The 15,528-nt window shown below is 41.8% G+C and overlaps 1 protein-coding gene across 12 annotated transcripts in view; it reads left to right on the top strand.

Moving 5' to 3' along the window:
* The window catches only part of LOC106577507 (calcium/calmodulin-dependent protein kinase type II delta chain), a 131,489-nt gene that overhangs the window by 1,369 nt on the left and 114,592 nt on the right, over nt 1–15,528 (top strand). For all 12 annotated transcript variants that reach the window (XM_014155587.3, XM_045701306.2, XM_014155589.3 and 9 more), the window contains exon 2: nt 1–67. This exon is cut by the window's left edge and continues 28 nt beyond it. In XM_014155587.3, coding sequence (XP_014011062.1) covers nt 1–67 — 67 coding nt within the window. The remainder of the gene's footprint in view (nt 68–15,528) is intronic.

Below are 15,528 nucleotides of genomic sequence, written 5' to 3' on the forward strand. Positions count from 1 at the left end.
ATGAGGATCTCCAGCGGACAGGAGTATGCTGCCAAAATCATCAACACAAAGAAGCTATCTGCTCGGGGTAGGTGCCTTTACCATTTCTTTTGCATTTTCTGTTGAAAACCACAAAATATCCCAACAATTCCCTGTTATGTCAAAGTTTTCAGTGAGATGCATATGGCTTTTGCCTGGTATTTATCTTCAAATTACATGGTAACATGGTACATACGTGGTATGCAAGCGTTTCCCAAAAACCTTGTCCTCGGGACCCCAAGGGGTGCACGTTTTTGTTTTTTACACTGATTCAAATGATCAAAGCTTGGTGATTAGTTGATTATTTTTAATCAATAATGTAGTGCTAGGGCAAAAACCAAAACGTGCACCCCTTGGGGTCCTGAGGACCGAGTTTAGGAAGCCCTGTGGTATGCAGTTCCAGAGAAGCACCCATTGTTGACACAATTCTCAGTAAATACCAGAGATGGGACCAAGTCGCACTCATTTGAGTCACAAGGTCTGAGTCTCAAGTCGAGTCCCAAGTAGAACGGGTCAAGTCCAAGTCCTGCATTATAAAAGCAAGTCGAGTTACTATTTTTTTTCAAGTCAATTATTTAAAAAAATCTATACATGCTAAGACTTCGTCAACTACAAATCTGTGTCTATTTATTTTGGCTACCAGACACCGCTCTTTTCATTATTTTGTCTATAACACATTTTGATCATGCAATTGTAAAATAGGGACTTTGTAGCAGTCGTAAGGGCATGAAATCAGCAGTAGGCAAGGCAGGTTGACGTGCGCAGAGTCAATATTTATTTACAGGTCTTGGTGATCCAATGGTGAAAGTGCCATATCATACAAAATATACAAGTAGATTTTCCAAATATACACGGGCAACAGCCAAAAGAAATAGCCTCTGTATCAGGCTTAACCTGTCCTATCTAAACACAGGTAGAGAGCAAGACTGCACAGCCTCCCCTTGAGAAACCAAATCAAATCTTTCTAACAGGAGTACAAATGGGTACATGTAAGCAATTGGCCACTCGAAGGACCATACAACTAACCAATTGGCAATTACAACCAATAAACTGGTTCTACACATTTTTTTTTAAAGGCAATTTCCACAGCCATTGTTACATTGATCTTAATCAGACTTAATGATTATTAATGCTATTTCATCACCATTCATACATGGAACAATCATTTTCTCTTATTCAACGTACTGAGCCCAAAGTGTGGCGCGCGCTCCTGTTACATAGGACACATGGAACTCCGACATAACCCTGGAAATATGAACAAAGGAAACATGCATTGAATTAAATTAACAGAACTTGAGTCTTGCGAACGTTCATTGCGCCCAGATGGTAAGATATGGTAAATTAAAAGGTATCAAACATGAAACAGAAATATCTGTGTTGCAATAAACGGTACGGGATGGAATGATGAAACACTAGCAACTATTGTAGGATTAGATGGGGATATAGATTGACCAAATATGCATTTAAACGTGTTAAAGCAAGAGCAAACATTTCAACAATAGAGTTTGGAACGCGTAAGTGGAGACACGTGCCTATGGTGTGTCTTCGCCACAGTAATAATTTAATTTTAACAACAAATTCCAAATGTAAGCTTCATAAGTAAATCATCCATTTCAAGCAATTTTGACATACCAAAAGACCAGTAGGCCTATTGTAGTAATTGTTGCTTGATGCCCCATTGCTGGTGAGCTTGCAAGTAATACAAAGATCTTTATAACTAACCCAAGATAGATCAGAGCCTGTTTCCAATTAATCATAGTGGGCAGAACAAGCAAGGAGGTGGGCAGAGCCAAGCCGAGCTAGTGAGATACTATTGGCGCATTCTAGCATTTATTTGCATATTTCCATTAGAGAACGCCTACTGTATGAAGTGCACATGTCCAATAACTCAATTCGTCCATGCACTTCTTCTAAACAACTGAAGTTTTAGAAACTTTGGCATAGTGTAAAGTAAAAAAAAACTTCTAAAAAACGGAGTCCGCTCTTGTTACAGATTCTTGTTTTGGAAACCGAAAACTGTAGGGCGATCAAATGTTTCATCGATGAGAAAATTATCAGAATGTGGGCCAAAATCCATATCGCGCCATCTTCTCCTACTGCCGGCCACTGGGCTTCCTCTCATCACCATATTTGATACCGAGTGGAAATGCCAACCAGATGCTTCACGTTTATACATCCGGTGAAATATGTGGCTTATTGTTCTATCTGTGGTTAATATTCTTGATCACCAAAGCATTTTTGTAGCAGGCAATTTTCTCAACATTGAGTTGTTATTTTACCTGAAATGCACAAGATCCTCTACTCCGACAATTAATCCACACATAAAACGGTCAACCGAATCGTTTCTAGTCATCTCTCCTCCTTCCAGGCTTTTCCTTCTCTTAACTTTATATTGCGATTGGCAACTTTCATAAATTAGGTGCATTACCGCCACTGACCTCGTTCGTCTTTCAGTCACCCATGTGGGTATAACCAGTGTGGAGATGGCACGTGGGTACCTGCTTCTATAAACCAATGAGGAGATGGGAGAAGCAGGACTTGCAGTGCGATCTGCGTCAGAAATTGAACTGACTTCTATTTTAGACCTTGGCAACGCAGACTCTTGTTGGCACGCGCGAGCAGTGTGGGTGCAATAATTGAATAACATAGATTTCTACATTTTATTTTGCCACGCTCGTGCAGGTGACGCGAGCGGTGTAGTCAGCATGTTAGATCGCTGCGCCATTCGGGAGCCCAACTACAGCATTTAACGTCTACATTTTTGTGGGATTTTATTTTAACAATTAATTTGATCAAAATTGAATGATTCTGAACACTCTCCAAAGTCCCAAGTTCGGCAGAAAAGTTTCAAACTCTCGCAGGAGTTTGACATGAGCGGTATCCCTTCTAGCCATGTCCAGATGAATGCGGGTATGTGGTTCTAGTTTGTTGGTCACTTGTCTCAAAGCTCTGTCATCCTGTGAGAATTACAATACCCCCTCTGACCTCAGTCAATGACAGGAGAATTCTTCAAGACTCTTCATTTTTGGGCTTAACCAATTGACCTGCAAACCAATGTCCCCCAATTTGCTCTTTCTCCCTTATCTTTTGAGGGCACAGTGTACATTCATAACTGTATGAACATGACTAATTTCAGTAGTCGGATGTGGTCCGGCGTCTTTTGTGACTGGTTATCAACGTCTGTCTTTACAGTTCCTGTTTCATTTTCATACCCTTAGTACCCCTTGTGATGAGGCATAAAAACCTTGCTTGTGAGTATGCATGTCATAACAGCACCGGTTAACCTGCTTTGATTTCTGATTAGCAGTACATGATTCACAGTGTAGCCTATTGTGTCACAACCACAGTCACTATGGGAATGGACCCGTGTTTGAAGCGAAACTACACGTGGTAGAAATAGACATGCATTCTTTATGACCTTTTGTGTGTCTATATTCTGGTGCTAGTATAGCAAGTCCTTCCTCCGTACATTAGACCGCCTGTCTAGGAAGCAGCTCTCTGGCCTTTTTTTCTGTATTCTCTCCATCCTTCTCTCTGAGGGAGCTTGTGGGTGCGTGGCTCCTGCTATCTGTATGCCATTATGCTTGTCTGATTTCCCTCCACAAACCTTAATGGGCTGCTGACAGACACACTAAGACACACACGTGATGTCTCATGGGGAATCGGGGGATTCCTTGCTGCACATACACTTTAGAACAGTCTGCTCATGCGATGGAGGGCTAGAGACAAGGAAAGGGATGGAGTGAGGGATGAATAGGACTAAGAGACAGGAATGTAATTGTATCAGACAAGAGCTAGTCAATATGTCTAGAACAGAATATTAATAGAAAGAGTGCGGGAGAACAGTAGGGAAGGAAATAACAGAGCTGGAATGAGGAAACGGTAGCCTTTTTCTTACACAATCCCCTTTGTTTGTGCTAGCTACATAGAGTAAGGCGATGATTAGATTGCTGAGGTGATGAATAGAGGGAGGCCCAGATAGGGGTTGAGGAGAAGTTTATTGAGGGTTTTTCCATGATTGATCCCAGGCTAGGATTGGCTTGACTGAGTGGCTCCACTGAGCTGTGGCTGCCCTTACCTGAGAGCAGGAGAGATCATGTCTCCCCATTTCTGAACTGACGGCCACCTTAGAAGAGGGAAACCCCGGCTCTGTGTCTATGCCAGATACAAGGGCTGGAGTAACGTACTAAACAGGCTGGGGATCTTACCTCACAGGTTTGTGGTGATAAAACAAGCCACTATATCTAAGCTGTAAATCTAGCACCGGCATTTTGAAATCTTACCCTGCCTAATGGCATTGATTAGGGTACTAATAATGGGCAGTACTGTAGAGTAGGGCTGGGAATTGCCAGGGACCTGACGATATGATATTATCATAATACTTAGGTGTTGATATGATATGTATTGTGATTCCCACGATTCTATATGTATTGCAATTCCATGTTCCAAACATATTGCTCACTATGCACTGAGTGTACAAAACGTGAATAACACCTGCTCTTTCCATGACAGACTGACCAGTTGAATCCAGGTAAAATCTATGATCCTGGATTGATGTCACTTGTTAAATCCACTTCAATCTTTGTAGATGAAAGGGAGGAGACGGGTTAAAGAATATATTTTTTAAAGCCTTGTGATAATTGGGACATGGATTGTGTATGTGTGCCATTCAAAGGGTGAAAGAGCAAGACAAAAGATGCCTTTGAAAAGGGGATGGTAGTAGGTGCCAGGCGCACCGGTTTGTGTCAAGAACTGCAACGCTGCAGGGTTTTTCACACTCAACAGTTTTCCGCGTGTATCAAGAATGGTCCACCACCCAAAGGACATCCAGCCGATTTTGACACAACTGTGGGAAGCATTGGAGTCAACTTGGGCCTGTGGAATGCTTTCAATACCTTGTAGAGTTCATTCCCTGGCGAATTGAAGCTATTCTGAGGGCAGGAGGAGGGGTTTTGTAAAATCAGTGTATGTTTGCTGCAGAGAGACTAAAGCGCATGAGAACCAGTTTTGATCAGTCAGGTAAATGGTGCTGACAACATGTCTCACTATTTAAAAAGATTGAGAGCAAACTATAGGATGGAAAATACTGGAGTTTTGCCGCATGTACAGCCGACTAGCGCTAGTTAACGTTACTGTCACGTTCGTCGTTTAAATAACTAGACCAAAGCGCAGCGTGAGTAGAATTCCACATTTATTGAGGTGAAACTTCAAATAAATAAACGAACGTGCAGTTCGTAGCGCACATAGCACTAAACACAAACAATATCCCTCAACGCAGGTGGAAAAAGGACCACACTAAGTATGATCCCCAATTCGAGGCAACGATATTCAGCTGCCTCCAATTGGGAACCATACTCACACCAACATACAAATTAAAGACTAGAACACCCCCTAGTCACACCCTGACCTAAAACACCATAGAAAACCCCGAGGGCCCTCTATGGTCAGGGCGTGACAGTTACCTACAGAAGCAAAATACAGTTGAAGTCGGAAGTTTACATACACCGTAGCCAAGTACATTTAAACTCAGTTTTTCACAATTCCTGATATTTAATCCTAGTAAAAATTCCCTGTCTTAGATCAGTTAGGATCACCACTTTATTTTAAGAATGTGAAATGTCAGAATAATAGTAGAGACAATGATTTATTTCAGCTTTTATTTCAGCCTTCCCTGTAGCTCAGTTGGTAGAGCATGGTGTGTGCAACGCCAGGCTTGTGGGTTCGATTCCCACGGGGGGCCAGCACAAAAAAAAAAAAGAAATGTATGCATTCACTACTGTAAGTCGCTCTGGATAAGAGCGTCTGCTAAAATGACTAAAAATGTAAAAAAAAATCACATTCCCAGTGGGTCAAAAGTTTACATACACTCAATTAGTATTAGGTAGCATTGCCTTTAAATTGTTTAACTTGGGTCAAACTTTTTGGGTAGCCTTCCACAAGCTTCCCACATTAAGTTGGGTGAATTTTGGCCCATTCCTCCTGACAGAGCTGGTGTAACTGAGTCAGGTTTGTAGGCCTCCTTGCTCACACACGCTTTTTCAGTTCTGACCACAAATCTCTATAGGATTGAGTTCAGAGCTTTGTGATGGTCACTCCAATACCTTGACTTTGTTGTCCTTAAGCCATTTTGCCACAACTTTGGAAGTATGCTTGGGGTCATTGTCCATTTGGAAGACCTATTTGCGATCAAGCTTAAACTTTCTGACTGATGTCTTGAGATGTTGCTTCAATATATCCACATAATTTTCCTTCCTCTTGATGCCATCTATTTTTTTGAAGTGCACCAGTCCCTCCTGCAGCAAAGCACCCCCACAACATGATGCTGCCACCTCCCGTGCTTCACGGTTTGGATGGTGTTCTTCAGCTTGCAAGCCTCCCCCTTTTCCTGCAAACATAACGATGGTCATTATGGCCAAACAGTTCTGAGTGCTCTGGAGCAGGTTTTCATCAAGGATCTCTCTGTACTTTGCTCCGTTCATCTTTCCCTCGATCCTGACTAGTCTCCCAGTCCCAGCCGCTGAACAACAGCATGATGCTGCCACCACTGTGCTTCACAGTAGGGATGGTTCCAGGTTTCCTCCAGAAGTGACGCTTGGAATTTAGTCCAAATAGTTCAATCTTGGTTTCATCAGACTAGAGAATCTTGTCTCTCATGGTCTGAGAGTCTTTAGGTGCCTTTTGGAAAATTCCAAGTGGGCTGTCATGTGCCTGTTACTGAGGAGTGGCTTCCGTCTGGTCACTCTACCATAAAGGCCTGATTGGTGGAGTGCTGCAGAGATGGTTGCCCTTCTGGAAGGTTATCCCATCTCAACAGAGGAACTTTGGAGCTCTGCCAGAGTGACCATCAGGTTCTTGGTCACCTCCCTGACCAAGACCCTTCTCCCCTGATTGCTCAGTTTGGCCGGGCGGCCCGCTCTAGGAAGTGTCTTAGTGTGTCCAAACTTCATCTTCCATTTAACCTCTCTAGGGTAGGTGGGACGAAATCGTCCCACCTACTCAACAGCCAGTGGAATCCCGTGGCGCGTTATTCAAATACCTTAGAAATGCTATTACTTCAATTTCTCAAACATATGACTATTTTACACCATTTTAAAGACAAGACTCTCGTTAATCTAACCACACTGTCCGATTTCAAAAAGGCTTTACAACGAAAGCAAAACATTAGATTATGTCGGCAGAGTACCAAGCCAGAAATAATCAGACACCCATTTTTCAAGCTAGCATATAATGTCACATAAACCCAAACCACAGCTAAATGCAGCACTAACCTTTGATGATCTTCATCAGATGACAATCCTAGGACATTATGTTATACAATACATGCATGTTTTGTTCAATCAAGTTCATATTTATATCAAAAACCAGATTTTTACATTAGCATGTGACGTTCAGAACTAGCATACCCACCGCAAACTTCCGGTGAATTTACTAAATTACTCACGATAAACGTTCTCAAAAAACATAACAATTATTAAAAAAATTATAGATACAGAACTCCTTTATGCAATCGCTATGTCCGATTTTCGGTGAAAGCACATTTTGCAATATTCTGAGTAGATAGCTCGCCATCACGGGCTAGCTATTTAGACACCCACCAAGTTTAGCCCTCACCAAAGTCAGATTTACTATAAGAAAAATCTGATTACCTTTGCTGTTCTTCGTCAGAATGCACTCCCAGGACTTCTACTTCAATAACAAATGTTGGTTTGGTTCAAAATAATCCATAGTTATGTTCAAATATCCTCTGTTTTGTTCGTGCGTTCAAGACACTATCTGAAGGGTAAAGAAGGGTGACGCGCCCGACGCGTTTCGTGACAAAAAAATTCTAAATATTCCATTACCGTACTTCGAAGCATGTCAACCGCTGTTTAAAATCAATTTTTATGCAATTTTTCTCATAAAAAAGCGATAATATTCCGACCGGGAAACCCTGTTTACGTTCAAAGACAGAGAAAATAAAAACATGGGGTCGCCTCGTGCACGCGCCTCAGTCTCATTGTCCTCTGATCGACCACTTACCAAAGGCGCTAATGTTTTTCAGCCAGGGGCTCCAAAGACATCATTCAGCTTTTTCCCGCCTTCTGAGAGCCTATGGGAGCCGTAGGAAGTGTCACGTTACAGCAGAGATCCTCAGTTTTCAATAAAGAGAGTGAAGAAGCCCAAGAAATTGTCAGACAGGCCACTTCCTGTAAGGAATCTTCTCAGGTTTTTGCCTGCCATATGAGTTCTGTTTATACTCACAGACACCATTCAAACAGTTTTAGAAACTTTAGGGTGTTTTCTATCCAAAGCCAATAATTATATGCATATTCTAGTTTCTGGGCAGTAGTAATAACCAGATTAAATCGGGTACGTTTTTTATCCGGCCGTGTAAATCCTGCCCCCTATCCCTAACAGGTTTTAAGAATGATGGAGGCCACTGTGATCTTGGGGACCTTTAGTGCTCCAGAAATGTTTTGGTACCCTTCCCCAGATCTGTGCCTCGTCAAAATCCTGTCTCGGAGCTCTACGGACAATTCCTTCGACTTCATGGCTTGGTTTTTGCTCTGACATGCAACTGTGGGACTTTATATAGACAGCTGTGTGCCTTTCCAAATCATGTCCAATCAATAGAATTTACCACAGGTGGACTCCAATCAAGTTATAGAAACATCTCAATGATGATCAATGGAAACCGGATGCACCTGACCTCAATTTAGATTCTCATAGCAAAGGGTCTGAATATTTATGTAAATAAGGTATTTCTGTTTTTGCTCTGTCATTATGGGGTATATTGTGTAGATTGCTGGGAATTATTATTTTTTTAAAGCCATTTTAGAGTAAGGCTGTAACGTAACAAAATGTGGAAAAAGTCAAGGGGTCTGAATACTTTCCGAAGGCACTGTATATATGTGTGTCTATGTATGTGTATATAACTGTATCCATTTTTTTTCCCCCTTCGTCACTACTGTAGAGCAGTGTTTCGCAAATCCAGTCCTCGAGTACCCCCAGCAGTACATATTTTTGTTGTGGCTCCGGACAAGCACACCAGATTCCACTTGTCAACTAATCATCAAGACCTTGATAAGTTGAAATAGAGTATGTTGGCCCGGGCTACAACAGAAATGTGTGCTGTTGTGGGTACTGGAGGACCAGAGTTGGGAAACACTGCTGTAGTGTGACACATAGGGGCAACCTGTCTATGTGCTTAGATGGTGTGGTGTTATCAGACTCCACTGAAAGCAGGGAGAAATGTGTACGCAGTAGATTGGTCTTGGTTCACTGCCCTGCACTGTATTGATTGAGTTAGCTCATGTGTTATCAAATCAGTCTGTCCCCGTTTCTGTTAGTAACTAGTGAACTGCTTTCTTGTGCGTGTGTGCAGTTGGCATTTTGTCATGAAGTGCATGTGTGATATACCCATGCTTATTTCATTGTTTGTCCCCTTTTCTGTATCCACCACGAGCAGCCCACCGCTTTAACAACAGCAATCTTGCTTTATGTTTGAGGGAATGATTTACAGTACAGTACTGACATTCAAGGTTACTTGTCCTTGCACTGGGGATTCCCGAAGTGGGTCGTGTAAATTCAGAGGCTCGTGCGATAGTGAAACTCCATAGGGTATAGTGCCTCCCTACTAACCCACACTCTTTTTGGCTGGCCATGTGGAGGTGTTAAATATACAAACCTATTTTTCCTCACACGCTTCTGTCAATGCATGGTCATTGGGAGTAGTGCTTTCTATACTCTCTTCATATCTCTCATTTGGTGATTTTCCCCTTCTCTAAATTGGTTCATATTTTGCATGCATATGTTTTTGTATCGCTTTCTTCGTGGTAAGATGAGGAAGTATCCGTTTTTGGAGCCAACTCTGTCTTTATATAAAGTTGTTGCTTACATTTCTCTCTTGGTTATGTCTAAGCTAGCAATGAAAACATACTTGTAGGTCAAATTCTACTCATCCACAACGGCAAGCTTGTTTGGTTGACAGTTCCGGTCTACATTGGAAAATATCGGCCAGTGGTCAGACATCAAGTCAGCTGATATTTTATGTTGTTTGTGGAAAAACAGCCGCTCAACAGTCAGTAACAGAGGAAACGATCAGCTGAAACCCCGCCATCCCAGGGCTGTGGAAAAGCCACTGGCAATTGTGCACAACAACCACGCTGCTCCTGGAAAATACAGACATTTTTCCTGAGAGAATAATCTTGGCATTCCCATGGACACAATGAGATTCACGAGAAAGTATGTTTTCCCTCTTTGTTCTGTTAGTCCAAGTACTAGCCTGGAGCTGATGTAGGGCCCTATTAAAATCTGCGATGTAGAGAATGTGGATGGAATCACGGAATCCAGACATTAAAACCATAATTCAACAATATAAAAACATGTAGGGAATCAATGAAATGTATTGAGAATGTATTAATTTGCCCACATTTATTATAAGACATGAACAGAATTCATTAGTGATTAATTTGTATTTCCTGCAGCTTAAGAGGAAACGAGAATGTCTGTCTGTGTGGCCGCCTTTCCTTCCAGTTCTCTGCTGCCAATGACTGGAACTAATTGCAAAAATCACTGAAGCTGGAGACCTATATCTCCCTCACTAACTTTAAGCATCAGCTGTCAGAGCAGCTTACCGATCACTGCACCTGTACACAGCCCATCTGTAAATAGCCCACCCAACTACCTCATCCCAATATTGTTGTTTATTTTTTTGCTCCTTTGCACCCCAGTATCTCTACTTGCACATCTATCACTCCAGTGTTAATGCTAAATTGTAATTATTTTGCCACTATGGCCTATTTATTGCCTTACCTCCCTAACACTGTATATAGATTTGTCTATTGTGTTATTGACTGTACGTTTGTTTATCCCATGTGTAACTTTGTTGTTTGTGTCGCACTGCTTTGCTTTATCTTGGCCAGGTCGCAGTTGTAAATGAGAACTTGTTCTCAACTGGACTACCTGGTTAAATAAAGGTGAAATAAAAATAAAGTGTTTGCGGCTACTACTTTCTGTAGCCGTTAGCAATGATGCTAATGAAAACAGTCTTCTGGTAGATGGAAAGGCTTTCCCAAAAACCTTCTCAATTAAATGTTAACTACAAAGTAGCCTAACCTGGTAGAAGGTTCATGATTATTTGCATCAATCCAGGGTATTTGTTTAGCAACTCTATCATCACGTGCGCTACAAAAACACTGTTAAACCATAGCCTCTTGCTAGGTGTGCACTTGAATTAACCTCTCTAGGGTAGGTGGCACCAAATCGTCCCACCTACGTAACAGCCAGTGTAATCCCGTGGCGCGTTATTCAAAAACCTAAAAAATGCAAAAACTTCAATTTTTCAAACATATGACTATTTTACACCATTTTAAAGACAAGACTCTCGTTAATCTAATCACACTGTCCGATTTCAAAAAGGCTTTACAACGAAAGCAAAACATTAGATTATGTCAGCAGAGTACCCAGCCAGAAATAATCAGACACCCATTTTTCAAGCTAGCATATGTCACACAAACCCAAACCACAGCTAAATGCAGCACTAACCTTTGATCTTCATCAGATGACAACCCTAGGACATTATGTTATACAATACATGCATGTTTTGTTCAATCAAGTTCATATTTATATCAAAAACCAGCTTTTTACATTAGCATGTGACTAGCATTCCCACCGAACACTGCCGGTGAATTTACTAAATTACTCACGATAAACGTTCACAAAAAGCATAACAATTATTTTAAGAATTATAGATACAGAACTCCTCTATGCACTCGATATGTCCGATTTTTAAAATAGCTTTTCGGTGAAAGCACATTTTGCAATATTCTCAGTAGATAGCCCGGCATCACAGGGCTAGCTATTTAGATACCCAGCAAATTTAGCACTCACCAAAGTCAGATTTACTATAAGAAAAATTGTATTACCTTTGCTGTCTTCGTCAGAATGCACTCCCAGGACTTCTACTTCAATAACACTATCCGAAAGGGTAAATAAGGGTGACGAGCATGGCGCAATTCGTGACAAAAAAATTCTAAATATTCCATTACCGTACTTCGAAGCATGTCAACCGCTGTTTAAAATCAATTTTTATGCCATTTTTCTCATAAAAAAACGATAATATTCCGACCGGGAATCTGCGTTTAGGTAAACAGACACGAAAGAAAATAAAGCATTCGGTCGACTCGGGCACGCGCCTAAGCCCATAGTACTCTGATCGGCCACTTGCCAAAAGCGATAATGTGTTTCAGCCAGAGGCTGCCTCGATATTGTTCAGCTTTTTCCCGGGCTCTGAGAGCCTATCGGAGCCGTAGGAAGTGTCACGTTAGAGCAAAGATCCTCAGTCTTCAATAAAAAGAGCCAAGATGAAACACAACTTCTTAGACAGGCCACTTCCTGCATGGAATCTTCTCAGGTTTTGGCCTGCCATTTGAGTTCTGTTATACTCAGACACCATTCAAACTGTTTTAGAAACTTTAGGGTGTTTTCTATCCAAAGCCAATAATTATATGCATATTCTAGTTACTGGGCAGGAGTAGTAACCAGATTAAATCGGGTACGTTTTTTATCCGGCCGTGTCAATACTGCCCCCTAGCCCTAACAGGTTAAAGGGTAACTACACCAAAATCTAAATTTCTTAGATTTTTCCCAAGCATTGTTGTGGACTGAACATCCAATTTAGTTTTTCTATTAAAAACATTATTTTGGATTGAACCTGAAACTGGGAAAATTCCGAAACCTGGAAAAACAAAACGGAATTAAGTAAGAAATAAAACAGATTCTTTGTTGTTTATTTGAAATACTTCCTTCAGTAAACTTGGCCTATGATATTGTAGACTTGTGTCTATCTCCAAACATGCAATCTCTGGCCACTCAAATCACCCTGGGGTCATTTAGAAGCAGATTTAGCACAGACAGTCGCCATCATCTCAGATAGGGTATATTTTTCTATATGTTATAAGCAGTAAAATCAGTCTTGACTTGTGCCTGCATATCCTACTAGGCTCTGTCAGGCTCATTCTCTGCCAATGAGAGGGGTGTAGACTCACCCTCAGACATGGGTTGATTACCCAACCAGACCGTAGAGGGTTAACCTCCTAAAGTCTATTTCCGTAGCCCCACAGCATCTAATTAGCATAATAAAAACATTTCCATAAAAATCTGTTAGTTAAAGCTAGAGATCTTCTTTTTTTTTTTTTTGCTTTGAATGCGTCTCAATCCACCGCATCCACAGACGATGCACTTCAGCAAGGTGACAGAGCTAGAGCGGTGTTTGTCAGACCATGAGGCATCCCGGAAATCAGTCTTCTCACAAAATCGTTTGTAGCGTCCAAACGGTTTGGGCTACAAAACTATTATGACCCCCTCTATGGAAAGATGACTCTCACGAGCACGCCCACATGGCTCACAGGACTCTCACAAGGCACCAGTTAAAAAAATGAATGGAACTAATGTATATATGGAGACAGTTTAGTGCCAAAAATAAGGGGTTAAATAGAATAAGAATACAAAAAACGGTATTCTGATCTTATCTCTGATTATAGGACTGACACTTCAGGACAAACTTCCTTTTGATGTTTTTTGGGGACTATCTGTTATTCAATGCGTTTGTATGGGCTAATAGCAGTAAGGCCAAATTGCATTTTTCATCAATGCTAATGCGCACACACACACAGCGCCCACCATAAATCAAAATCACACTGGCCTGTGCCTTGGCTCATCCTTCGATCCCAGCCTGACCAATATGGCAGACCTTGGTGTCAGGGAATACCCTCTTCACACCAGCATGAATACAGATGATTCAATCACCCCAAAGACAGACATATCCTCCTCAGAGCCCTAACTTTCCCATGAACGATTTGACTGCCTTTCTCAGCTTTATATTTCACACCACTTTCAGTTAGTGAATGGACCTCATTTCTATTATGGTGAAATGGGGCACTAGCTGTGCTGCGAGGTTCCCCAAGGTGTGAGGGATTTTTTTTCTTCACTCAGTTCCATGGCTATATATCTCTGTCTGTCTCGTTTTCTTTCACGGCCAGGGGGGGTTGAGTCATAAACCGGTGTTTGTGTCACCAGTGGAAGAGCAGATGCAGTTGTGGTGTTTTATCTCCAGGTTATTTTTGTTTATTCATTCTTTGTAAATCTGAATGGATTTGTGTAAGAGCAAAGCCCTCGGTCCATTTAACCCTCATATTCCATTCAAGAGAGAGGTGTGTGTGTGTGTGTGTGTGTGTGAAGTCCACTGTGTTACATAACCTAATCAGTATATCTGCTAGGACACCTTGAATATTATGCTGAGCTAGTACATTCCCAGAGAATTTCGAGAACAGAGGAACAAAGGAAAAGCTGCAACATTTGGTATGGTGTCAGGAGAACATTTCCCGTGTGTCTGTGCGCACCCCTGGGCCCCCCCCCTGTGTTGCAGGCCTGCACGGGCAGGCTAAAAATATCTCATTAGACAACAGAGGGAGAGTAAGAGCAGGAAGTAGGGAGAGAGAAGGATGATGTCAGTCGATGAACTATCAGAATGAACAAAATACTCGAGCCTTGGCAAAGCTATTTCATATTTGGCTGCATAATGTTCAATGAATGTCCGAATCAATTCATGAAATGTATTTATATGCCTCTTATTTCCAGCCTGAATCGGGTCACATGCAACAAAGAATTGCTATATGTTCCGGGTTCTTGTTACTGTCACTCTAGTTCTACCCAGCCGTGACGGGAACAGTCGTGGGTGAGATGGATCAGGGAAGAGACTGGGAGAGATCAGAACTGCATGATGAGACAAGTACAGTGCAGAGGAGCGCACCATGCCTGGGCCACATGTGCGTCAGAACATGTTATTAGCCACCGTGTCGACGGAAATTCATTAAACAAATAAAATGAAATTGCAGAGATGCAATCTGGTGTCGTCCCTGGGTTTGGCGTATCGTTGGCGTGGAGGATGGGTTTCAAACACTGTCTCCTGTGCTTTCTCTCCTGTCCTTGTCTGTCATGATATCCAGACATTTTGTCATTCATTTTGTTTGTGGCATACCTTTTTGAATGACTCTTGTCATTTAGATGATAAATCCATGAAATGCATGGTTCGTCACCAGATGGACGAGCTGTTGATCACTTGAATCTAAAGCTCAGACGAGGGGGCCGTCATCAATATGAGTTGGTTACCAGTGTCTCATTGTGATTTATAACAGTGATGGATATTTGTGGATAAGGTGCCAATGAATCCACACACACAAGCACTTGTTTTCAAGCCCCAGACAGATCAGTCTCAGATATCCTCTATCTCATCACCGCTAATACAAAAACATTGACAAACAGGCCGATCAGGTGTCAGAGCGAGCGAGGGATTTTGTTTTTATATCGTTCTCTTGTTTCTGTTCTGTGATCCACGTTTTGTTATTTTCTCTCTCCTTCCCTTCGCCTGTTTCCAAGCTCATTTTCCAGTTGACTGAAACAGCCCTGTTTGCGTCACATTTGTGTGTGTGTGTGTGTGTGTGTGTGTTGTGTCTATTTTCAGACCTGACG

Source organism: Salmo salar, chromosome 18 (assembly GCF_965601325.2).
Source record: "Salmo salar chromosome 18, fSalSal1, whole genome shotgun sequence".
In the NCBI taxonomy this organism is placed as follows: Eukaryota; Metazoa; Chordata; class Actinopteri; order Salmoniformes; family Salmonidae; genus Salmo; species Salmo salar.